The following is a 27,463-nucleotide window of genomic DNA, read 5'->3' as shown; positions in this document are numbered from 1 at the left end:
TAAAAAGCAGCATTAGTAGAAGGTTTGAATGGGTCCACATGTTTCCAGTGGTTCAGGCCCTAGACTTTTTCATGTGGATTATTTTTTCATTCTAATAAAGCCTTCCTAGGACATCAACTCCCCCCAAGTTTTTGTTTTTTGGTTGCATCCTTTTTGTGGTGTGATTGGGGTCAACTTTCTTGTTGCACTGAATTGTAAATGCCATATTTTACAAAACTGAATGTTTAAAGGATGTCAATTAAGGAACCAAACTGGAGAGCTTAGAGGTGGTTTTCAATGCCAGAAAGGTAAGCACAATTGCCCTCTTAACCATGCACGCAGACCCCAAGCAAGCAGCTAGCTGATGTTCGCACATGCCTTGTTGCAAATAGGGGAGTCATGAGACAAAAGATGTTGCGTACTGAACAATAGGTAATCCAAGGTATTCATTATTGGTATTTTGTTGAAAATTAATAACACTATAGAAATTCTTTTGTGGCCATGGAGATCTCCAAGTCACCGTTTTTTCAACGGTGACTTGGAGATCACCATGGCCACAAGAGAATTTCTAGAGCATTAATTTATCGACAAAATACCCCTCTGGGTAAAAAGCGTTATATGATCTACAGCAGTGGTTCCCAACCCTCTCCTGGAGGTCCACCTGGCCAGTCGGGTTTTCAGGATAGGCCTTATGAATATGCATGAGAGAGACCTGCATATAATGAAGGTGCCAGGCATGCAAATCAGCTCCATTCATATTCATTAGGACTATCCTGAAAACCCGACTGGCCTGGTGGTCCTCCAGGACAGGGTTGGGAACCACTGGTCTACAAAACCTCATAGAGAGACTTGCTTTTAGTCTGCGTATGCTGAGGAGGGTTAGACATCTTTTCCATCATCGTCATTTTTCCATTTTAGTTCAGTCAATTATATTATCTCGTCTGGACTATTGTAATGTTATCTACCTCAGTATCAGAAAAACCTGCCTCTATAGGTTGCAGCTGATTCAGAATACTGCTGCAAAATTGATTTTTGGGAAACATAAATTTGACCCTGTGACTCCATTGCTCCAGAGTCTTCATTGGCTCCCGGTTTACTTTAGAGTTCAATTTAAGTGTGCTTGTGTGGCTTTTAAAATTTTATATGGCATTCTTACTCCTCCTATTCCTTTATCATGGAATCTTTATAGATTCTCTTTTTCAAGAGGTAACCAACAATTTAAATTATCCCTTCCTTCCAGGAAAGGGATCAAAGGAGTTAAGATTTCCAGTCAAGCTTTGAATTTTAAATTCTCACAACTTTGGAATGACCTTCCATCTTTCTTGAGAAGTGCTGGCTTGCTTCAACTTCTTCGTAAATCTTTAAAAACTGTTTTATTTGCCAAACATTTTAAAAATTGACTTTCTTGTACTTTGTTTTTACTTTTAATGTCCTTATTTGTTTAAGCTAACTATTTGTAAATCGAGTCAAGCTTTCACAGAACGTTGACTCGGTATATAAAACCAAGCATTAGAGTAGATTAGACTCTTGACAAAGGCACATTTGCTGAAACACTGCCAGTGTCGAGTCTGTCTGTTTAACCTTTTCCTATCGTAATAAATTTTACGTTATGCTGGTTCCAATCGTAATTATTTTAGCAAAGTTTTGTATTATTCACCGTTATCATTTACGGCTATTGTAAACATAATGTAAATAAGTCATAAGTCTGTAAATTCAAATATTTTGTGTTCCTGGCTCTTTATTAGTCCATACAGACTGTTTATCCACGATGGCAACGACATTTTTGGAATGTCCCGTCATCCGGGACACACGATTGGAAAAGGTTAAAGAATACCTTGGATTACCCATCGCTGAGTACGTGACATCTTTTTTGTCTCATGACTCCCCTATTTGCATTGTCCTCTTCTGTGAGACCTGACTCAGCTCTTATCGAAGTGTACATGCCTTGACATCCAGATTTTGTAAAGTATTGCTATTGCAAAAATCATAAATATAGGCCCACACCACAATGCTTTCTTAACTGTGTATGTTATGGCTCTCCACATTAAAGTAGCAGTTTTAATAAGCATATTTATACCATACATGAAACGTTGTATTGTTTGCGCATGACAAAATGAAGAAAGTAAAAGACGTATCTTTTCCAAGGTTCTCAGTTTACAAAATATGGCTGCCGAAGGAAGCGTGACAATAAGATGGTTCATCGAAGTTTCTGTGATTCGATCCATAAGATTAAGCCTATTCGTAGACCATGCAATCTACAGGAATGTTCGCAGCCAATGTAAGTTGTACTGCTCGGTGAATCCACATTACCCTAGAACAGGGGTAGGCAATTCTGGTCCTCGAGAGCCACAGGCAGGTCAGGTTTTCAGGATAGCCACAATGAATATGTATTGAGATGGATTTACACCCACTGCCTCCTTGAGATGCAAATCTATCTCATGCATATTTATGGTGGAGATCCCGAAAACCTGACCTGCCTGTGGCTCTCGAGGACCGCAATTGGCCTACCCCTGCCCTAGAACAAGTTTCATCCAATGTGCCTTCCCTTTTTTGGTCTGGCAGTTTCCTATGGGCTTCCAGCTCAATCAGGACCAAGGCTAGAGTCTGGCACCCCGAGACTTCTTTTGCACTTTCTTTATGGTCACTGAAGTGACAGTCCTTGATAGCAGGGCTGCTGAAAGACAAAGCCAGGCCTGCAAACAATTGTAAGGGCTGCCTCCCTCCCCCCCCCCCCCCCCCCGATCAGGCAAAGGTAAAGTTCACCCCACCCTATTTATCGTTGCAAGCCTCTCTCAAAGGGTTACTGGCAGCAGCAGCAGCAGGAGTGAGATGCGCATGCATGGATGCGATGACATTGCGCATGGTCGCAAGATGTTACCATGTTGCATCTATGCAGATGCCATCCTGACGTCGGAAGCTTTTTAAAACCCGGGTTTTGAAAAGCCGTCCAGACACCTGGACATGTCCTCAAAAGGAGCACATGTCTGGGGAAATCCAGATGTCTTGTAGCCCTAACTTAGGCACGTAGAAAGCTGTTTCAAATAGTCCCTCATACTATTTCCTCTAAAAGGAATACTTTAAAGCTACTGTCATAATGGAATAAGATGCTCTCTGGTGGAAAAACCCCTCCAACAACTTTCATACATTCAAAACATTCTGAATTTATTCTAGTTCACACCAACACAGTAGAGTTCTATGCTATAATTGGATTTGCACAGTTATGGCCAAAGTCTTTTCACAACTAAGACCCGCAACTCACTCTGCACTCATTGGCTGCAGCGAAGGGTTACAGACCGGTTAATATATGCGGAAGCGAAGCTCTGCTTTTTTTCATTGCCTTCAAGGTCATTTTAAGATGTCAGAGATATAATTGTGGGGGTTTTTTTTTTCTTTTTTGTGCTAGATGGGTAACAGGAGAATGGGAGGCCTGCAGCAAGAGCTGTGGCAAAACAGGATACCAGCTCCGTTCAGTGAGATGCATCCAGTCCATGCAGGACAATGCAAATCGCTCCGTGCATACCAAATACTGCAGTGAGGACCGACCAGAAACCAGGAGACCTTGCAATCGAGAACTGTGCCCTGCAGAGTGGAGGATTGGGCCTTGGTCACAGGTGAATGATTCTGGGATAGATTAACTCAAGTGCATGATCACATTAGCAAAAGGGACCTGGGATAAATAATGCTTGTTAATGTGTGTTAGCCCTCTCTAATTTAATAAACTTTTTCTTTCGACTTATTGCTATCCCAGATTTCTTAACCACTGGATTCTCTCTTATAGACAAGGATGTAGAAAAATTTTAACAAAAACAGAAAATGAAAACAAATACAGATCTAGTCTACCCATCTACTCATTTTTCCTAACCCAGGGTTAGGCAATTCCGGTCCTTGAGAGCCGGAGCCAGGTCAGGTTTTCAGGATATCTACAATGAATATGTATGAGATGGATTTGCATGCACTACCTCCTTGAGATGCAAATCTATCTCATGCATATTTATTGTGGATATCCTGAAAACCTGACCTGGCTCCGGCTCTCGAGGACTGGAATTGCCTATCCCTGTGTTAGCCCTTCCTCTCCTTAGAGACTGTCTGTGCTTAGCCCATGCTTTCTTGAATTCAGATCTAGTCCTCATCTCCACCACCTCCACTACGATTTCAGTAAAGAAATATTTCTTTAGATGGCACCTGAGTCTGTCCTCTTTCACCTTCATCCTATGCCCCCTCCTGTTAGAGCTTCCTTTCAATTGAAGGATGTTTCCCTCCTTTATAGAGAAGTGCTATTTGAATTGTAGACATGCAGAAACCGGCATCAAGGAGCTTTCACTGCTTTTTGCTGACCACTGTACTATAGTAAATGAAAAACGCAGTTTCCAAGTCACCTCACAAGCAGCATTATTCCAATGACCCAGGATTAGGGTTACTAGCTTTTCCAAACGGAAAATCCGGACCCCTAGACCTGTCCCCAGGCCCACCCAGTTCTACCAATCCCCGTCCCATTATGCCTTAGTTCCCCTCCCCGGTATATCCTGGGATGCACCGGGGAGGGGCCTAAGGCTCTGATTGGCCCAGGAGGGGCCTTAAACAACCTGGGCCAATCAGAGTCTTAGGCCCCTCCCAGAATGCACCAGGTAGAGGAAAGCCTGCCATTTTGAAGAGGTGAACCTGCTGGCCAGAGGGAATAAGACATCCCTCCGGCCAGTCATCAGTGCATCTGTCCTGCTGCTGGGGGGTGTCAGAGGGGGGGGTTGCTTGATAGCAGCGGCAAGAGGGAGTAGGCATACTACCCGCTGCCAGGGGTGTTGGGGGGGCTGCTTGATGGCAGCGGTAGGAAGGAATGGGCATCTCTCCCACTGCTGGGGATGTTGGGGCAAAATTTTCTGTCAGGTCTGAGCTGTCAATCCTTACTTTCCTGGCAATGCCTGAACCAATCAATGCCCAGGCACTGACCAGAAAGTAAAGCTACAACAGCTCAGACCTGCCGGAAAATTTTGCTCGCAAATGTAGGACAGTGAGGTTCGGGAATCACCCGGCGATAATAGAGAATTGCTTGGAGTGCTTATTTAAATATTAATGACCTTGTTGTAATACATTTGCATTGCAGAGTCAGCTAATCAAACAATGCACTAAGGGCTGCTTTTTACAAAGGATTCGCTAGCGTTTTTAATGCACAAACCAGATTAGCGCGGCTTCGTAAAAGGAGCCCTAAGTTAGTTCAATAAAAAAGGTATCATCTTTATTCATTTTATTTCTGTATATTATTGTAAACTGATTAGAAATTCAAACTAGGTCTAAGAAAACATTTTGAAATATTTCTGCTCTTGGGAGGAAGAGAAGAAAATGAGGCAGTGGGGTCAGGTAGCGTGATCTTGTGTGTTTATTAGAGTCCAACTGACAAGTACTGACACCTCATGCTTGAAAGAATACATCTGGAGAAACAGTGCAAGACTAATTGCTTTTTTTTTCCCATAGTGCTCCGTTTCCTGCGGCAACGGTACACAAGAAAGACAAGTCCTGTGCCGAACTGGGGACAATTCTGTCGGTCTGTGTATTAAGGACAAACCGGCAACAATAAGGACCTGCAGCCTACTTCCCTGCCCCAGTAAGAGCTGAATTCCTTCTTTTCATTTCTGAATTCAATATGAGATCAAGTCCAAGTTTATTTTATTTTATTAACTTACAACAGTGTAATACATTTGATTACAAATAGCAAATTATTACAGAGAATACACCATTTCATATAATTAGCATATAGAAACATAACTATACCCACCCCCCTTCCATCAATTATTAATAATACTAAACGCTTTATTACTTTAATATGAAGATTTAATATCCATTTTTCCAGTACCTTTCCCCCCCTTACCCCACTCCCGTTCAAGTTTATTACATATTTGATATACGATCTAGCAAAGGTTTGGTTTACAATACTACATTTTAAAAATAAAAGAGAAGGGGAGCATTCAAAGTTAAAATATCAAGGACGACAAATACAAATGGTAACAAGGGGCCCCCCAAGGGTAAGGATAAGTAAAATACATTGAGATAAACTAAAAGGCAGCTGGCGGCCGAATCTCGTACAAAGAGAAAAACCCAGATAGCAATTAGTTGAAAATAATTTTTATTGAACAAACAAATGAACAGGGTAATACAACATAAGGTACAGTATCTGTTCAAAATTTTATACAACAGCTTCTATCACAAGGCTGCCTGCCTGGTCGGCTGACGTGGCTGCCTCCTCTTCTCTTCTCTAGCGGCAGAGCGGCGCACAAGGCTGCCTGCCTGGTCCCACACTGCTTCCTTAGAGACTGCACTTCGGAAAAATTTGGTTAATCTGAAGCTATAAGTTGTCGCTAGTGTGAACCAACAAGGTTAACAATGGCTACAGAGGCGATCTAAGATTTTCTTTAGGATAAGGAAGTAAGTTATAAGAAATAAAAATTAATTAATTAGAAATTTTTTCAAATTAATTTTAAAAGATTTAATAATGAAATAAAAAAATTATGGGATTATATGGGACTAATAATAGCTCATGAATTGGTTGTGTTGACAAGATAAGTTCTATAGTCAAAGAACTATGAGCACTTGAGGTCACCATTCCCTATATAAAACCATAAAAAGGATCAAGTCTACTCTCTATTAAAGGGGTAGGGAACTCCGGTCCTCAAGAGCCGTATTCCAGTCAGGTTTTCAGGATTTCCCCAATGAATATGCATGAGATCTATTTGCATGCACTCTTTTTAATGTATATTCATTGGGGAAATCCTGAAAAGCCGACTGGAATACAGCTCTTGAGGACCAGAGTTCCCTACCCCTGCTCTATTAGAAACACATAAGAAGGGTGTTGTGTCTTTGACAGAAATGTATTATATTATTACAAAGATGATTCCACCATTCATGAAAGTTGAGTTTGAAATTGTCCTTCCAATTGTAGATTATTTATTTATTTATTTAAAAATTTTGGCCACCGCCTATGCCTAAGCGGCATTACAAAAGTAACATGCATAAAGTCAAACAAACACAACTTATACACCTATCTTAAAATGCAAATAAATAATTACACCTTAAAACCAGCTAAAGCAATCATAACGTCAAAAATATTTCTGAAAGGAGTTGGTATAGAGATATCTGTACCTTTTTAATACTGGAAATGGTGATGGTAAAATATCTTTTTTTTATCCTATGTAACAAATCTAGCATCGTTGTACCTTACTACAAAAATGGTAGGCTGTATGGTTAGTGCTTTGTGTTTATTGTAATTGTACGTGTCCCTTGTCTTGTCCTTGGATTCGGTCTATTTTTTTCAGAGCAACATAAATTGATTTTTACCAGTGTTAACATCAATCTTAAGCGTCATTTGTATTCTCAAAGTTAAAAACAAGTGTTATGTGAACCGTATGGTAAGATTTATAGCTGGGGTTCTCAATCCAGTTCTCGGGCCAGACCGAGCCAGTCAGGTTTTCATTAGAACAGGGGTGTCAAAGTCCCTCCTCGAGGGCCGCAATCCAGTCGGGTTTTCAGGATTTCCCCAATGAATATGCATGAGATCTATTTGCAAGCATTGCTTTCATTGTATGCTAATAGATCTCATGCATATTCATTGGGGAAATCCTGAAAACCCGACTGGATTGCGGCCCTCGAGGAGGGACTTTGACACCCCTGCATTAGAGAGATCGATGTGGAAATCTGTCTCATGCCTGAAAAAAAACAACTGAGTGGGAGGCATCCTAAAGATTGGATTGAGAATCTCTGATTTGTGGCAGTTCTTGCTCAGAATTCTATATATATGATGCATTTGATTTTGTTATAAAGCCACATTGAAGGATTTGAACATAATGCCAGAGCAAAAGATTGCAGTTGTCTTGTTAGTCCACTGGAATATGTGGAGGTAAGGATCGATAGAGAAGCCTCACCTAAAGATTAGTAGACAAAATCAGTACATCTGTGACTAGCTTCTAAGCACGCTCCCTTCATCAGGTACGTGAAGCGGAAATCTTGAAAGCTAGTCACAGCTGGGCCAATTTTGTCCAATATAGCTACAACTTGTTTTCACTTGACCTGTCATTTCTACAAGATAATACTTATAATGTAGTCCGTGATCTTTAGGCTTTTGAGGGCTAGATTTATATTTTCACTAAAAAGAAATCGAAAACTATCATGAACTCCGCATTTACGCAGGCAAGTGTACCCTCACCTGCACGGATGGCATGAATTTAAGACACACTAAACTTAAAAAGAGGAATAAGCTATATATTTTTTTAGGCTTTACTAGTATGATTATATAGAGTATAAAAAGGCTAAGCACATTAGCAATTAGATCAATAGAGACTGTATAAGTTTCAAATAGTGGAGAAAAAAAACCCCATAGAAACATGATGGCAGATGAAGGCCAAAAAAGTATTTCCTTAGATTACTCCGGAGCCCATCACCTCTTAACTTCATCCTATGCCCTCTCATTGCAGAGTTTCCTTTCAAATGAAAGAGACTCGACTCATGCGCATTTACATTACGTAGGTATTTAAACATCTCTATCATATCTCCCCTCTCCCGCCTTTCCTCCAAAGTATACAGATTGAGATCTTTAAGTCTGTCTCATTTGCTTTATGATAGAAACATGATGGCAGATAAAGGCCAAATGGGCCCATCCTGTCTCCCATCTGCAGCATCCACTGTCTCCTCCTCTCCCTATTGGCTAAGGCTCTTAACATTTGCATCTCCTCTTCCTATAGGCTAAGGCTCTTTACACCTGCATTGTGAGGTCATAGAGCTGCCCATCCGCAGTAAACATGATCTCTTTCTCTATCCAAGAGATCCCACATGCCTATCCCAGGCCCTTTTGAATTCAGACACAGTCTCTGTCTCCACCACCCCTACCATGCATCTACCACCCTTTCTGTAAAAAAGTATTTCCTTAGATTACTCCGGAGCCTATCACCTCTTAACTTCATCCTATGCCCTCTTATTCCAAAGCTTCCTTTCAAATGAAAGAGACTCGACTTGTGCATTTATGCCACGTAGGTATTTAAACGTCTCTATCATATTTCCCCTTTTCCCACCTTTTCTCCAAAGTATACAGATTGAGATCTTTAAGTCTGTCCCCATACACCTTATGACAAAGACCATACACCATTTTAGTAGCGTTCCTCTGGACCATAAGAATTGCCGCTGCTGGGTCAGACCAGTTGTCCATCTTGCCCAGCAGTCAAAGACCAGGGCCCTAACTGAGACTAGCCCTACCTGCGTATGTTGTGGTTCAGCAGGAATTTGTCTAACTTTGTTTCGACTCCCTGGAGGGTGTTTTCCCCTATGACAGACTCCGGAAGAGCGTTCCAGTTTTCTACCATTCTCTGGGTGAAGAACTTTCTTACGTTACGTTCAACCGACTCCATCCTTTTTATATCTTTTTGAAGGTGCAGCCTAACTTCATGAAACTGAATATATCTGATATAAAGGAGCTTCTCCAGTCATTGGTCAAGAAAACTCCACTTTAAGTATATCACTCTATTGCAGTCTTCAGAACTTTTCATAGACACAATCCCATGTCATTCACAATCATAACAGTTGAAAAAAAGCAAAGTCCAGCTGTATTCTTTATCGCTCATTCACAAAAAAAAAGCCCAACAGTGGCCTTGTTTCACCTCCAGCTTTATCAAGGGGCCGCAACATTAATTCTCTATCAGCAGTCTTCAGCAAACACAAAATTATTCACCCTCACTAAGGGATTGCACCACAAGGCTCAAAACACAGAAATTGATGAAACCAGTTATGGAACGAGGGAGCCAGTGCTGGGATAATTTGAGGCCCATGGTAGCCGCACAAGTGCTATATGCTAAGGTCGCTCATGAGCCACCTACGTCACCTTTGTCGTACCTCGCTTACTATGCTCCACACTCCCCTATTCCTGCTCACCGCTGGGGACATCAACCCCATCTTGACCCTCCTAATCAACTCTCACCCTACTCAAGCAGATCACACTGCAACATCTCCAATCTGATTTCTCTTCCTCTCCCCTCCTTCTCTACCTCTCTCATGTGCCCTCTGGAATGCCCGTAACCTCTTTATTTCTCATTCTTTCCACCTGCTTGCACTAACTGAAACCTGGCTCTGTCCTGATGACTGCTTCAGTAGCTACCCTGTGTCATGGAGGTTACCGCTTCTCTCGTATGCCTCGGCCATGGAGGCGGAGTTGGGCTATTAATAATAACTTTATTTTTGTATACCGCAATACCACAAGCAGTTCAGAGTGGTTTACAGAGGAAGAGACTGTATACAGACAGCGATGTTATAGAAAAAAGACTTTCAAATTACATTAGCAAGCTAAGAGTAATCAAGGTTTATCCGGAAGCATTTCAGAGATACAACAAGGCAGGAAAGGAGTCGGAGAAATTTGTCAAAGAGATAGGTTTTAATTGATTTCCTGAAGGTTTGGTAGGAGGGTGCATTTGAAATGAAGGTGGTTAGACATTTATTCCATTTGCCTGCTTGTACTAATAGTGATCTATCAAGAAACCTCTTGTAGATACAGCCCTTCAAGGATGGGAAAGCAAACAGATAGGCACTACGTGTGCAAGTGGTGCCTGGAAATTCAAAATGTAGTTTTCAACCTCTTCTACCCCAGACTCATTGCTTCTCCTCCTTTGCGGTCCACTAAGTTTGTCTATTTGCCCCACTGCCTCTCTGAATGGCGGTCATTTATCTATCCCCCCTGAGAAATCCTTGCTGCCTTTCTCACCGACCTTGACTCCTGGCTCTCCATCTTCCTTAAACCTTCATTGCCTTCCCTTTTCCTGGGTGATTTCAACATTCATGATGAGAACACTGCCAACTCCTGTACCTCAAAGTTCCTTGCTCTCATATCTTCTTTCAATCTTCAGCTGTGCTCCAGCATTCCTACACACCTAAAAGGCCATTGCATTGATCTTGTCCTCTTCTCCAACTGTTCCATTACCAACTTCTCTACCTCAACTCTCCCCCTCTCTGACCATGATCTCATAACCTTCATGATTCATCACCCTCACCAATAATTTCAGAAATCTTCAGTCTATCAACCCGTGTACTCTTTCTGCCATGGTCTTACCCCGCATCTCAAACACTACACTATGTAAATCTGTCAATGAAGCACTCTCTTCCTGTATTACTATTCTCTCCTCTGCTCTGGACACCCTCACTCCTTATGTGCCACGCCCTGTGAGATGTGCCAAACCCCAGCCCTGGCTGACTTCCAAGATCTGCCACTAACATTCCTGTGCCCAGTATGCAGAACGCCACTTGCTGAAATCCTGCACACTCGCTGACTTCATACACTTAAAATTCATGCTGACCTCCTTACAAGCTGTCCTCTCGCTTGCAAAGGAAGACCATTACACCCATTTAACTGAGTCCTTCAGATCCGACCCTCACCACCTCTTTGCCACACTCAACTCTATTAAAAGCTGCCCTCTCTTCCGACTTCTACTTCACTTTCTCCCTGGCCATAGCTAAGTACTTCCATGAGCAGGTCCATAAAATTACCTTCGAATCCTTGACTGATCCGTACCAGTCACTCACTTCCTCTGGCCTGCCCTGCTGACCCTCTGTTGTCCCCTGCCACCTCTTCCTCCTACGAGGAAACTGCATTTTTCTTTCCTCCTGCAAACTAACTACCTGTTCCTCTGATCCAATTTCCATCCATCTGCTGATCACCATCTCCCCTACTGTCATCCCCCCCTATCTGCCATATCCTCAACCTATCCAACATGACTGTAGCTGACATCTTCAAACATGCTTTAGCTACACTACTCTTGAAAAAGCCAACGCTGGACCCTATGTGCCCCTCCAATTATCACCTTATCTCCATGCTCCCCTTCTTATCCAAACTACTATAAAAAACTGTCCACCACTGTTGTCTTGAATTCCTTTTGACTTGAGCTAACCTCGATCCCCTTCAATCCGGCTTCTTTTCCCCTTCACTCCACAGAAGCTGCCCTTGCTAAAGTCTCCAATACCTGCTCCTGGCCAAATCCAAACGACATCAATCCTCATCGTCTGTGATCTATCTGCGGCATTTGACACACTAGATCACCGCCTACTCATTGAAACACTGTCCTTGCTTGGGTTTCAGGGCTCTGTTTTTCATTGTTATTTCATGGTTTTCCTCCTATCTTTCCCTTTGTACCTTTAGCTGCCTTTCCGTTATCAATCGTCGTACCACAGGGATCTGTCCTGGGACCTCTTCTTTTCTCCATCTACACTTTTTCTCTTTGTGCTCTAATTTCATCCCATGGTTTCCAGTACCACCTCTATGCTGATAACTTGCAAATCTACCTCTCCACACCTGAAATTTCTAAGGGAATCCAGGCTTAAGTCTCAAACTGCTTCACTGATGCTACCTGGATGTCTCGCTGCCATCTAAAATTAAACATGGCCAAGACTGAACTCCTTATCTTTCCTCTTAAACCTGCCTCTCCCCTTCCCCCGGTGATGACACCCTCATCCTTCCTGTCTCATTGACTCGCAACCTCGGGGTCATCTTCGAATTGTCACTCTCCTTCTCCTCTCATATCCAAAAGACTGCCAAAACTTGTCAATTCTTTCTCTATAATATTGCTAAAATCCATCCTTTCCTTTCTGAGCATGCTGCTAAAACCCTCATCCACGCCCTCGTCGCCTCTCGTCTGGATTACTGCAATGTGCTTCTACCGCTAAGCCGTAGCTCTCCACTTCAATCTGTTCAGAACGCTGCTGCGTGCCTCATATTCTGCCAGGGTCATTATACCCACATTACTCCCTTCCTCAGGTCGCTCCCTATACATCTCAGCATATGATTCAAACTCTTCTTGCTGACGTTCAAGTGTACTCGCTCTGCAGCTCCTCGGTATCTCTCCTTCCTTGCTACTCCCTATACTCCCCTCCGGGAATTCCGATCATCCGATCATCAGACAAGTTCATCCTCTCTGTACCCTTTTCCTCTACCGCCAGCTCCCATCTCCATCCCTTCTACCTTGTTACACCGCATGCTTGGAACAACCTGCCTGGTTTATTGCCTCTGGTGGTATTCAAAACCAAACTAAAAACCTATTTATTTGAAGCTTCGTTTAAACACTGACTCAACCAACACATCTGTCTGTCATTCCCTTAATAGTCCCCTACCACCTTTTAGCCCCCCCTTCCTCTGTGTGTCTGTCAATTAGATGGTAAGCTCTTCTGAGCAGGGATCGTCTCTTGCATATACAATGGACAGCGCTGGTGCGCCTGGTAGCGCTATAGAAATAATATATTATTGTTATTGGGTTTTTTTTAGCTGATTTTAATGAAGATGCATTGAACTCCTTGGAGTTGCTGAAGGCAACTGTTATGGTGTTTGCCATTATACTTATGTCCTTTCCAATAAGAGACTTTTTACCCTCAGTCGATAAAGAGGATATATCCATAAGTGTGCATTTGTATTGATGTGCCTAAAGGGTGCTAATTTATTGTTTAATGGAAGCTTCTATACCGCTGCTGATGACTGGGGAGTCAATTCAGAGTGGTTTGCATGTAATAGCTCCAGTAATAGTGTTACAATACAAGAGCGATGATACATGAGCTTTAGTAATGGTGTTACAATACATCAGCTATGATACATGAGCTTTAGTAATGGTGTTACAATACATCAGCTATGATATATGAGCTTTAGTAATGGTGTTACTATACAGAGTTAGTGTTTCTGCGATGGTTATCCATACCTGAGCTTCAGATGGTGTTCACTGTTGGTTTTTGATGCATTTGGGCCTCATGGTAAGGTGCATTTACATAACCTTTACTTTGTCTTTCTTTTGACTGAAGGAAGGAAAATAGGAGGCTAGTATCCTTAAGTTAGATACACGCCTACAATTTAAATGTAAGCCCTTAGGCCAGCCACAGAGCTGGTGTAAATGCTTGCGCCCATGCTATAACCATATTCCGCCTACGTGTATCAAATACTGTCAAAGTCGTGTGTGCTTCTGGGATGCACTCTCAAATAAATTGGATAATGCACGCTGAATCCTCAATAACTGGGTATTAACAACCAATTAGTGATGTCAGTTGGCACTCTAAAATTTGCGGGCGCGTTTGGGGGCTGATTCTCGAACAGGGCGTCCTACAAGGCGTCAATCGAGACGCACGTTTTTAGAAACAATGCTACCGGGGAAGGACGCCTACGAGGAAGGCATCTGTGGTGCGTCTAGAGCAATGCGTGGGTATGCTTAAGCAAGGCCAAGGCGGGGTGTGGGCATGGTTTCACCCAGAAGTGGATGGGCTTAAGCGTCGGTATGCGTCTCCGTAGAAGGCGCCTGCCTGGGAGGGCTGACCCGTTTCTGAATGGGATGCTGCTACGCGATTAACACGCGATCGGCGTCCTATACAGAATCAGGCCCTTGGGTCATATCTCAAAAGGGGGCATGGCGGTGGGCGTGTTGGGGGCATTCCAAAAAGTTTCATTTGGAATTACTGAATACTGCCTAATAGTGTCATAGCTTGGGCGCACTGGCATTTATACCAGGTTTCAGCAGGTGTAAGTTTGACGCCCGTAAATTACGCACAGGATCCATGCTAAACGCTATTCTATATAAGGTGTGTGCCCTGTATGGAATAACACATAGGTGCTAGAAAAATTCAGCGCTAAGTTTTAGCTCTGCTTAGTGAATTCCCTCCTATGTAAGACAGGCACATATTTATAGAATCCTTTAATTATATATCTATACAGTGCTCCCCTGCAAATTTGCGGTCCCGGTCATTCGCAGTATTTTCCAACCACAAAGGGGAAGCAGGAGAGGGCAGCTGGAGCGCCGGCGAGTGAAGGAAATCACTCGCGGTATGCTACGACCGCCTCTTCCTGTACTAAAATCGGGCCTCACCAATCAGGAGCTGCGTGTCAAAGCAGCTCCTGATTGGTGAGGCCCGACTTTAGTACAGGAAGAGGCGGTTGGAGCATACCGCGAGTGATTTCCTTCACTCGCCGGCGCTCCGGCTGACCTCTCCTGCCACCCTCTCCTACCATCCCTGCCTAAAAATCGTATTCGCGGGGCTTTTTTAACATTCGCGGGGGTTTCTGGAACAGAACCCCCGTGAATATCGGGGAAGTACTGTATAGCTTAATTACCCCTGGCCGATGGACACGGCTATTTAAAGATAAGTGAGAGCAAAAAATTATGCTTTAAATCTAGATATTTATAAAACTTTTGCATGGATAAGCTAATGACGAATTGGGAGTGTAAAGCTTAGCGCAATGAGTTGGTTTGAGCGCTAAGTGGCTCCACTGAAGCGTTAAAAGTATTACAAACTATTTATTCAGAACCCGAAGGGCTGTGGTTAAGAGAAAGTTTGACGAATACTTTGGGTTTATTTACTAGTGCTGATATTGAGTGGATTATACATATTTATAGACTAACACTTAGATGAAATTTTGCCATTTATACGACTTTGTGCATATATGTGTTACTATTCTGATCCCTTATGCGTGTAACTCCTCGTAGCTCCCACCTTATAGAATTATTCCCAAAAGGCCCAGACTAAGTAGCATTTTTCCACACAATGATTAGATTTGTGACAGACTCAATATGCTGTTGAACAGGCCTTACTGTTTCCGTTCTGTGCAAAGTTCCATAAGACTGCTACCGTTTACACCCAATAGCGCACGAATCACTGTGGTCTTGTTTTTCTCCAATGCAGGAAATGCTTCAGACCCATCAAAGAAAAACTACATAGTGCAATGGCTTTCCAGATCAAAACCGGACTCTCCCGTCCCGAAAATATCTTCAAGTAAAAGACCCATTTATAGTTCTGCCTTTGACCTTAAACGCATGCCCCATCAACTGTGGACTTTGCCTTTCGCTTTAGTCCTGTCGCTCTATGGAAAATTACCCTGATTTATCAGCTTGCTTCTTATGCTAAATCTTTTACTTCAATGAGCTCTGCTGCTCCGAATCTCTTTCCTGGAGCGTGCGTGGCAGGCCGCCATGGTTGGATGTGTGAGTAGGAACTTTGCGATGCTCTGTTGCAGGCCTCTTGTTGGGAGAAGCTGTCAGCAAGCTTGCTCCTACGCTTTTGACGATGGTAAAACAAAAAGAGGCTCTCACTGGCTCCTGATGTTCACTTTGAAAGCAAAACTGAGAACTTATTGTGAATGTGATCACATCACAATAATGACACCTTGTAGTGCTAAAATTCTCTTTCATCTTAAGGCCCTACGCCTCATAGTGTACGAGTGGTGTTCGCAGTAGGGTGATTAGTTGCGTGAAAGATCCATTTCATTCTCTTTCCCATTCTCATGGTTATCCACCCCCATTTCCTTCCGTTTCCCCTTGACTTAGCTGAGTGTTGTTTGTTAACGATAAGACGTTGGGTTGGGTGTTGTTTGTTAACGATAAGACGTTGGGTTGGGTGTTGTTTGTTAACGATAAGACGTTGGGTTGGGTGTTGTTTGTTAACGATAAGACGTTGGGTTGGGTGTTGTTTGTTAACGATAAGACGTTGGGTTGGGTGTTGTTTGTTAACGATAAGACGTTGGGTATCAGTTCTCAGTTTTTCCCTATCTTTAAACTGCTGCTATTACTGCTGCTTTTTTGCTGTACTGTATCTTAAAATTACCTCCATTTTGGTTAATTCCTTTTATTTAAATACTGCCTTCTCATCCATCATATTTTGCTACACAGTTTCGTACAGATTTAACATTTTATACAAGTAGTCCATGCAAGAAAAAATATTTTATATATATATATATAATTGAGGCCGGATGACATTTTCATATGAACTTGTGCAGGAAGTAATTGTGTGTGGTCATTTCAGTCATTGGTCTCTTTCCACCATGTGCATGCCCTACCGTAAGCAGCGTGTTTGTGCGAGTGCTGTATTGATCGTGTCACTGGCAAACATAACAGTGCGAACGACGACAGAATACCTCAATTTCTAAATCTCATTGCTTAGACACTGTTTAGGAACATGCCTTAAAGTGAAGCTGTAACGGCATTAAATACCAGCTCGGCTTAGCTTTATAGAACAGGGGGCACCGACCTAAAGGAGCTGAGTCTTAATTTTGCACCGTTCTGGGGAGCCTCTAATGAAGAATTAGATTGGCTGATTTCAGCGCACAAAAGTGAGATGCTCTCATTCGCTCTCTACCTACGACTGTTTTCCAATTAGACCTGGTGTTGGAAGCCAGCGAGCAGGGTAAACTTTCACATCGCAGGCGGGGGAAATTGCTCTCCGATTCCACTCAGCTTAACCCTCGTGCGAGGTGGCATTGTCCACATTTTAAACCCCGCAGCACTTCAAAATCGTCATTATCATGTGATCACATATTTTAAATTTGACTGTGAATATGTTTAACGGTTTAAAAAAAAAAAAATAATAATAATAATTTACTCTCTGATGGTAAAATGGAACTAATGCAAAGATAAGTTACTGGCACTGTAAATGAATTGATGTCTAACTGTATGCGTATATTCATGACTGTTAACTTCAAACTTTTTAAATGGACAGACATTTTAGTATTGTTCGAGATATGGGAGGCTATAGCGTGGTGCAATAAGGTTTCTCAGCATTGTGCACAATTGTCTACATGCACTTTGGCTTATCAGGGATATTTTATTAGTGTTTTTATATGTATTTAACTTAATATTAAATATGTACCATTGCCGTTGGAATCTTGATTTCTTCTTCAATAGACCAATTTATTGTGTCCCAAGCAGCACTGAACATAATTACACTTCTCCCTCCGGATTCGCGGGGGATAGGGGCAGAGCCGGACCGCGAATTGTGAAATACCGCAAATATCTTCTGGTCCGGCTCTGACCCACCCCCGCTTCCCTCCCACCTTCCCCCCGGCATCCCGGCATTACCTGGTGGTCTAGCGGGCTTTCGGGGCAGGAGCGATCTTCCTACGCTCCTGCCCCGTGCAGATCGCCAACAGGAAATAGCTGCCGTGAGTTCCCGTAGTCTCTCGAGACTACGACGGGAACTCCCCACAGCCATTTCCTATTGGCGATCTACACGGGGCAGGAGTGTAGGAAGATCGCTTCTGCCCCGAAAGCCCGCTAGACCACCAGGTAAGGCCAGGATGCCGGGGGTAAGACTAAACTGGGGGGGGGGGGTTTCCCCCTCCCCAAAAAAGAAGTGTACCCCTCTTTTTTTTCTCATACTTTCATGATGATATAAAGTCACACCTTCCATTTGTCAAACTTATCAAACAATAAAGTTGCAAAGTTCAATCTGATTTTTGAGATGTGAGAAAGTAGCGTCAATCCTAGTTTAATCTTAAGAACATAAGAATAGCCTTACTGGGGGGTCAGACCGATGCTCCCATCAAGCCCAGTAGCCTGTTCTCACGGTGGCCAATCCAGGAAGTTCTTCTTCACCGAAAGAGTGGTCGATCGTTGGAATGAACTTCCGCTTCAGGTGATTCAGGCCAGCAGTGTGCCAGATTTTAAAAGGAAATGGGATACACATGTGGGATCTCTAGGGGGGTAAATTCAGGGGGTGGGTTGTTAAAGTGGGCAGACTAGATGGGCTATAGCCCTTTTCTGCCGTCATCTTCTATGTTTCTATGTACCTGGCCAAAACCCAAGGGGTAGCGAAACATAACACAGCTACCTCGCGGAATACAAGTGTACGCGGTATAAGCACAGTTAATCAAAATATTTGCCAAATATCAGTTTTCATAGATTTTCTAAATACCAGATAAGAAGTAGAGATAGAAAGATACATAGCGTGTTTCCCCAAAAATAAGACCTAAACCAGGAATTCGCCAGCAGTTTCCCTTCCATCCCTTGTGCAGCTGAACCCCCATCCTTCCCTCCCTCCCATCCGAAAGCCGACCGCGAGCGAGCCTCCCCTAAGCAGCTTCGGGCCGGCAGTCCTCTAAACAGGCTGCTTTGGCCTTGTCCACCCGTGAATTCACTCTGCTGTAACATCTAAATGAGAAAAAGGTCAAAGTATGACTTAATTGTTCTTAGTTTCCAGAGTAAGAAATAAGATTTCCCGACTAAAGAATTAATGTGGAAATCAAAAGAAAGTTTACGATCAAAATAGATAGATTCCCAGGATTTTTACAATCAGCAAGATAGAATAAGTTGTGCCATTCAATCTTATTAAGTCATCTTTGATCGAATCGGATGGAGAAGCCAAGAAAAATTTAGTTTTTATCTGGATTAAGCTTTAACCTGAAATCCTTCATCCATAATTCAACAACCTCAAGGATCGATTGAATAAATGATAAAAACGACACCTTATCAGTATGGTAATATCATCCGCATAGCTATATAATTTTACCCCCAAAGAAGAAATTCAAACCCGAGGGGAGCAAGATAAAGATTGAACAATGTAGGAGACAGAGGGGAACCCTGCAGTATCCCACATACCTTTTTCCATTATGGGAGAAGAGATTGTCCAAATATACTTGATAAGATTGAGATTCTAAGAAACCTTTAAACCAATTTAACACACTTCCAGTCAATCCCATAGCTTCCAGACATGCTATAAGGATAAGTTGGTCAACTAGATCAAAAGCGCTGCTAAGATCAAATTGCATGATCAAAGCACTTGAACCTACGCTGAATAGCTGATAAAGATGATCGAGTAATGAAGCTAATTCCGTCTCAGTACTATGGTAAGGGCAAAAGCCTGGCTGTGAAGAACGTAAAACTGAAACACATCCAAGGAGATCATTAAGTGCTGAATTCCGATCCAGGGCAAGCCGTGGCTTCCCCCCTATGTCTCAATAACAGACTATGGACTTTTCCTCCTGGAACTTGTCCAAACCTTTCTTAAAACCAGCTACGTTATCCGCTCTTTAGTAACTGGCTGATTTTTTAAAAAGCTTAAGTGCCCAAATTTAATAATAATAATAACTTTATTTTATATACTGCAGTACCACAAACAGTTCAGAGCGGTTTACAGTGTAAGAGACTGTACATTTACAGCGAAGATACAATGAGGACTGTACATATTCAGTAAAGGTGTTTATACAGCGAAGAACAATGTGGATTTACCATGCAGGAGACTGTACATATACAGCAGAGATATATATATATAGTGGAGAGGCTTATAAAGAGCAAAGCAGTGTACAAAAACCAATGCAGGGTGGTGAGTGTCAAGAAGACAACCAGTATCAATTTAGGCAACCGACGCCAGCTTTTATCAAGCAGCGGCAGAGAGTTTTACCGCGGGCTGGCGACATAAATGCTCCGACACTCATTCAATTCCCTGTGAGCGTTGGCGCATTTACCGCGCCGGCAAAACTCTCTACCCCACTGCTTGATCAGAGGAGCCCTCGGGTTAGGCACCTGTTTTCAGCCAGAGACTATTTTTCAGTTAAATATGTGCCTAAAAATTTAGGGTCCTAAAAATTAATATCTTAAATTGAAGTCTGCTATTCATTTGCCTAGGTTTGGGATGTTACATTAAATGCCAAGTGCTGAAAACCAGAACCAAATATCCAACTTCTTTGCCCGCCCTAACTCCAAACCTGGAGCTGCCCGTTTTAAACATCTAAGGTGCGCTAGTGTTTTTAGCGCACGCACCGGATTAGCGCATGCTAGCCAAAAAACTACCACCTGCTCAAGGGGAGGCGGTAACGGCTAGCGCACGCGGCATTTTAGCATGCGCTATTCCGCGCGTTAAGGCCCTAACACGCCTTCGTAAAAGGAGCCCTAAGTGTAGAAACCTGGTCCGAAGAAGCATATTTTCCATAGCTGAGTATGTAACCCCTTTTAAAATCAGCCTGTACACTTCTCCCTCGTTATTTGCGGGGGATAGGGGCAGAGCCGGACCGTGAATGGCGAAAAACCGTGAATATCCGGCTCTGACCCACCCCCGCCTCCCTTCCGCCTTCCCCTGGCATCCCGGCCTTACCTGGTAGTCTAGCTGGTTTTCGGGGCAGGAGCGATCTTCCTACGCTCCTGCTGACGTGTCCATTATATTATATGGACGAACCCTGCTTCCAAAGCCTTCCATCCCCGTGGGAGTCCTGTTGGCTAGATGGGGAGTCCCGTGGGCCAGAGGGGGGTCCCCGTGGGAGTCCTGTGGGTTAGGGGGGATTCCCACGATCTCCGTTCCCGTGCAGACCTCTAGTTTCCATATAAGGGCTTCTTATGCAAAGTCTGTACCTGTAAACTAACATTGAGAAAGGACATGGAAGGGATTAACCAAAACTATTTTAGCATGTATTTCAACAAAGTGCAAGTCTTCTAAATTTTTGTACTTGGCAGGATTAACCCTACAAATAGACTAGCAATTTATCAATATGTCCAAGGGTTCTCAACCCAGTCCTTGCAATTCCAGTCATACTTTCAGTATATGTACAATGAATATGCACGAGATAGAGCTCCAGTGCGTACAACTTTATTTCATGCATATTCCATATTCATTCTGGATATCTTAAAAACCAGACTGGAGTGGTGTGTCCCAAGGACTGAATTGGGCACCCCTAGTTTCTACACACATAAACAAATTTATTATGTGTAGTCAGTGGCGTAGTGAGGGCCGGTGGCACTGCTCCCCTGCTCTTTCTTGACCTCCCCTGCCATACATACCCCTTCCCTTTCCCTGTACCTTTTCGATTTTCCAGGGGCGAGCAAGGTCACAAATTTGCTGCCCGCCCGCATCGTGTTGGCTATCCTTCTGACGTCACTTCCTAGACGCAGGGCCCTGAAGTGATGTCAGAGAGAGGCGACATTATTCGTAAAGCAGGGAAAATAAGAGGGTGGGGGCGGAGAAGAGAGCAGGTGTCGGCACCCCTCCCATGACCACACCTCCCATGCCCCACTCACTACACCACTCTGTGTGGTCTACTTCTTTACAAGGTGGCAGCAGGCTAGATCTGTATCCTTTGTAGACTGAAGCAAGACAGTAATCCATAGGTCTCTTTTAACCCTTTATTTGGCATTGTTGCTCAGAAGCAACATGCGTCTTCTCTGGCTCTTATGGGAGATCTGCATCTCCAAATGCACTGTTGCTCTCATTCAACATCAAGTTACGCAAAGCAGCCGTTTCACCCTCTGCCAATTAAAAGGGTTAAAGTATAATAATATGTTCACATTTCACTGGACAGAAAATAGGTATTCGTCAGTACATCTAATGACATAACAATAATCCAGAGTCAGCATCTATAGCTCATAAAGGTTTCAGACCAGCAATAGCTGAGCTTCTGAATGTTTGAGCGACACTAGTCTCTTCTTTAGCCAAGGTAAAAGGAAGCATTGTAGTATGAGGATGTGGGGTTTACAGTATAAATCCAAAATTCAGAGCCACTCGGGGATTGAGTCAGTCTGGATTTTTTGATTTTCAGAATTCTGAGGAAGTATGTTTATAATTTACCCTCTCTCTATCCCCCACCCTCCATCTCTCTCACTATCCCACACTTCTCTCTCTCTCCCCATCCCCCTCTCTCCCTCCACTCCTCTTTCTCTCTCCCCCGCCACTCCACTGTCTCTCTTTGTTTCTTTTCTCCCATCCAGCATCTCTGTCTACGTCTCCCTTCCCCATACCCTCTTCTTGCCGCTATTCTCAGCTTCCTAAGCACAGTTCTGAAGACGCTGGTGCAGGACCATGATCTAGCGTGGGTCACTGCTAGGTTTGCCGGTCCCACCCCCTATAACGTAGATTTCCTGTGTCTGAGAGTGAGACTGGCAGACCTAGGACCGACATGGGTCCAGCATCATCTTCACAGGTTTGAAGCGGATTACAGAAAGATAAGACCAGATTTTAAACCTCAGAATATGAAAAATTACATTTAGTGTTGATATTGTAAACATGGCCTACAGCTCATTATATGCAGAGTAAATAATTATTTGAAAGTAATATACTTTCTGCGGCACAGTCTTTCAGAGACGAGAACCTTTATGGTGGATACATCCCGAATTTATTCCTTTGTGAGCATAAAAATAGAACTGACAGTTCCACTGCTCCAGCGACTCATCTTTTTATCAGCTACAGGGACTTGCACATGGCTACCCTGAACCATGGAAAACAATTTAGTGCTGGATGTGAGGGTACAGCTCCCCCTTCAGGCATGATTCTTTTTATCAGTGAAATGGAAGAATGCACTTCTCCCTCCGTATTCGCGGTTTCAGCAATCGCGGTTTAGATTATTCACGGTTTTTAGCTTGCTGGCTCCTCCCCCCAAATTACATCAGCTTGCATACAGAAATAGCCGATTCCAAGCGTTTACAGAGAAAATCGCTGATTCCCAGCACTGTCTTCACTGTGTTTTGCCTTTCCTGCAGAACAGGCCAGGACTCCCACCATGTTATTTGCGGTTTCGCCATATTCACGATGATTTTTAATAGAAAACAGCGAATAACATATGAAAAACTTATTCGCGGTTTTTCTGTATTTGCGGTTCTGTTAATCCCCTATCACAGCGAATACGGAGGGAGAAGTGTATTTGTTGCACATATGTTCCATGAATAACAAGATTATTAACGACCTAATGATGGTTAAAGAAATTGCATATGAGCTCTTAAAATCGGTGATACACATTTAAACCTCGATCACCAATTTTCCTGTGTGACCTGGGCAGTTGCCTACAAGAGAGGGGATCGAGGGGACTTAAAAATGCAAAACCAGTTAGGAGGGTCCCTGGCCAATATTCAGCTTTTGAGCTGTCCTAAATGTGAGTCTTGGCACCGAATATTGCTCCTAATCTAATTTAAGTCTTGGCTTTATATACCGAGTCATCATTCTAAGGAAGCTCGACTCGGTTTACAATAATTAACTTAACAAATAGAAACCATAAAAAATAAGACTAAATTTTGGGAAATTAATTTTCAAAGTGTTTAGTAGTTTTTAAGGATTTGCGAAAAAATTGAAGTGAGCCGGAACTCCTTAAAAGAAATGGAAGATCATTCCACAGTTCAGAAAACTTCCCAGTGCCACCCCTTTATCTACCCTCTTTTAACATGGGCAGTCAGAGAGTATAGCAGTGCTAAATACCAGTGGTTGGGCGGCTCACTGCAATTTAAGTGGATTGAAGCTTCTCCAGCCTGCTTAACCCTTTATTTGGCATTGTTGCTCAGAAGCAATATGTGTCTTCTATGGCTCTTGGTCAACATCAAGTTACATAAAGCAGCCGTTTCACCATCTGCCAATTAAAGGGTTAAATTGCTTTGCATATCAAGCCCATCTTCAGAGCTTCGTATTTGATGTTTCTTGGGTGTTTATTTCCCTGTTTTTTTCTTTTTCAGAGACACACTGTGAAGGAGACAAATCTCTGATTTGTCGTATGGATGGACTGGCTCATTTCTGCTCAGTGCCGGCCTACAAGCAGCTTTGTTGCAAGTCCTGTAACTCCAATCGCAGCAGTAGCATGAAACTGAATACAAATAAAAGCAAGGGCATTCAGGATTTTGTCTCTCCAGCGACAACTCTTGCTAGTATTAATGTCACAATATTTACAACAGTTTCTCCTCCTAGTACTGTCACAACATCTACGACGGTTCCTCCCCTTAATATTGTCAAAACATCTACGACGATTCCTCCTCCTAGTACTGTCACAACATCTACGACAGTTCCTCCCCTTAATATTGTCAAAACATCTACGACGGTTCCTCCTCCTAGTACTGTCACAATATCTACGACAGTTCCTCCCCTTAATATTGTCAAAACATCTACGATGGTTCCTCCTCCTAGTACTGTCACAACATCTACGACGGTTCCTCCTCCTAGTACTGTCACAATATCTACGACAGTTCCTTCCCTTAATATTGTCAAAACATCTACGATGGTTCCTCCTCCTAGTACTGTCACAACATCTACGATGGTTCCTCCTCCTAGTACTGTCACAACATCTACGACAGTTCCTCCTCCTAGTACTGTCACAATATCTACGACAGTTCCTCCCCTTAATATTGTCAAAACATCTACGACGGTTCCTCCTCCTAATACTGTCACATCTACAACGGTTCCTCCCCCTAGTACTGTCACAACATCTACGACGGTTCCTCTTCCTAGAAATGTCACAACATCTACGACAGTTCCTCCCCTTAATATTGTCACATCTACGATGGTTCCTCCCCCTAGTACTGTCACAACATCTACGACGGTTCCTCCTCCTAGTAATGTCACAACATCTACAACAGTTCCTCCCCTTAATATTGTCACATCTACAACGGTTCCTCCCCTTAATATTGTCACATCTACGATAGTTCCTCCCCCTAGTACTGTCACAACATCTACGACAGTTCCTCCTTTACTCTACAACACAAATGTTACCCAGTCCAATGGAATGGAGATCCACCAAGACATTAATGCAGTGGATGTTCCCTCAAGAATACTAGATGCAGACAATGAGGTGCCAGGACACAGCTATCTGATCCGAAGGAAATCGCCCTATAGAAGGATAAAAAACCAAAGAATTCAACAGTTGATTGCTGAGAAGATGAAACGAGAGTCTAAGAAAAAGTTAATCAAAAAGGGAAGAGCCTAAGACTCAGTTTATCTCCAAGAGAGAATTTACCAAACACCAAAGTAATGCCCAGGTCATAGAAGCCAGACTTAAAGTGGTGCTAAGGTGAACCTGCCATTCTTCAGAGCTATGTCAAATAAAAGTAAAATTGTTCCATTACTATCTTTTTTTGTAAGTTGAAAGGCTAGGTTCATTAGGTGCTAATGGGGTCTCTGTGCAATATCAATGTTTATCAACCTAGTTAATAATAACTTGGCTCACTAGCAACTTATCAGTGGATCAGTATGAAGACTGAAATTGTGCAGTATTGCCCAAACCAGACAGTGTTTTCTCTAGAAGTTTTGGGAAATTGTTTTCAGTGCCAATGTTTTTCGTTGACTACCTATGAAATGTAATCATTTTTGAACCTAAGCAGGAATCAGCATGTGTGCTGGGCTAGGTAAGCCCACAACTGAAATCACTGTTCGTTCTGTTCAGTGATTGCTAAATGTCTTTGCTAAAGAATTGAAACTTTTCCCCCTAATTTCTTGTTTTAATTATGGCTCCAAAAGCAGAAATACACTTCTCCCTCGTTATTCGTGTGGGATAGGGGCAGAGCTGGACCGCAAATGGCGAAAAACCGCGAATATCCGGCTCTGATCCAGCCCTGCCTCCCTTCCGCCTTCCCCTGGCATCCCGGCCTTACCTGGTGGTCTAGCTGGTTTTTGGGGCAGGAGCGACTACGGGAACTCCCCACAGCCATTTCCTAATAGCTATCTGCACGGGGCAGGAGAGTAGGAAGATCGCTCCTGCCCTGAAAACCAGCTGGACCACCAGGTAAGGCCAGGATGCCGGGGGGAAGACAAAAATATGGAGGGGTGTTTCCCTCCTCCCCCCCCCAAAAAAAAAAAAATTGCGATTATATGAAATCGCAAGTAGAGAAACCGTGAATGGGGAGGGGGGAAGTGTAGAAGGTCTTTTTAACCTCTATTACAAAAATTACGAATATCACCATCGGATAATTATTAGAGACCAGATAACACGACATGCCCAATCATGTTAAGGTTAGTTTTCGCTTGGCAACTTTCTCTTCGTTTTACCAGTCCTCTTTGTGCCTACATAACTGGACTGACTGCTCTCTATGGTGCTTTGTAAAGAAAATGTAACTTGGCATTAGATTTTTTGCAATAAAAAACTATATTTTTATGAAGAACATATATTATTAACCATTTGCTTCGAGCAGTCATGAATTGCTAATTGTACATATCCGTCAGCATCTTAGGAAGATTAGACATTAGAAAACCTATCGCACCTGTTTTATAACTTGGCACCTCATCTTAGGCATTCCGACGAGTCAAGCTTAGCACCAATGAATGAGAACACAAAGCCGTAAGTTGCATACTCCCATGTAGTGGCATAGTGAGGGTGGTGGCGGGACCCCTCTTCCGCCCCACCTTCCCTGCCCCCCCCCCCAACTGTCGCATACCGCTTCCCTTCCCCGTACCTCAGAAACATTCCTGGCATGAGTAGCAACCCCCGACCTCCGTGGGCTGTCCTTCTGATGTCACTTCCTAGGCAAAGGTCCAGTGAGTGACGTCGGCTAACCACATTCTAAACATTTTTGGATGAGGGTGTCATGGGCAGAGATTGAGCATTTGTGTACAGGGATAACGGCAGCTCTTACCACCTATAAAATGGGTTCATGTGATCATTTAAGCAAATGACCATTAGTGACCAATGACCATTGGCCATTAGTGCATGTAAACTGAAGCTTGTGTCCAATTTCTAATTTGTGAGCCGTGTCTGTAGACACAAAATCATGAATTTTAAAGACATGGGCCTCAAATCTACAGGAAACACTTAGGGCTCCTTTTACTAAGATGCGCTAGTGTTTTTAACGCTCACAGGATTTTAGCGTGCGCTAAACCCGCGCTACGCTTCTAGAACTAATGCCAGCTCAATGCTGGCGTTAAGGTCTAGCGCCTGTGGCAATTCAGCACGCGCTATTCTGTGCGTTAAAGCCCTAACACACCTTTGTAAAAGGAGCTCTTAGAGTCCAACAGTAAGACACAAAGTCCCTCTTAGTAGGTCATTGTTATTCTAACAGGCCCC

The 27,463-nt window shown here is 43.1% G+C and overlaps 1 protein-coding gene across 6 annotated transcripts in view; it reads left to right on the top strand.

Annotated features, from left to right (window-relative positions):
* Positions 1-26,046, top strand: part of ADAMTS2 (ADAM metallopeptidase with thrombospondin type 1 motif 2) — a 225,060-nt gene extending 199,014 nt beyond the window's left edge. For 4 of the 6 annotated variants that reach the window (XM_033927280.1, XM_033927284.1, XM_033927282.1 and 1 more), the window contains exons 18-21: positions 2,125-2,257; positions 3,383-3,590; positions 5,446-5,575; positions 24,153-26,046. In XM_033927280.1, coding sequence (XP_033783171.1) covers positions 2,125-2,257; positions 3,383-3,590; positions 5,446-5,575; positions 24,153-25,393 — 1,712 coding nt within the window. In that variant the 3' untranslated portion in view covers positions 25,394-26,046. Of the gene's footprint in view, positions 1-2,124; positions 2,258-3,382; positions 3,591-5,445; positions 5,576-15,642; positions 17,374-24,152 lie in introns of those variants that run through there. The other 2 variants (XM_033927281.1, XM_033927285.1) reach the window with 2 other exon arrangements.
* The last annotated feature ends 1,417 nt before the right edge of the window (positions 26,047-27,463 follow it).

The sequence above is a fragment of the Geotrypetes seraphini genome, chromosome 18 (assembly GCF_902459505.1).
Source record: "Geotrypetes seraphini chromosome 18, aGeoSer1.1, whole genome shotgun sequence".
Lineage (NCBI taxonomy): Eukaryota > Metazoa > Chordata > Amphibia > Gymnophiona > Dermophiidae > Geotrypetes > Geotrypetes seraphini.
Note: the sequence above shows the minus strand (reverse complement) of the source record. Positions and strands in the feature narration are given on the sequence as shown.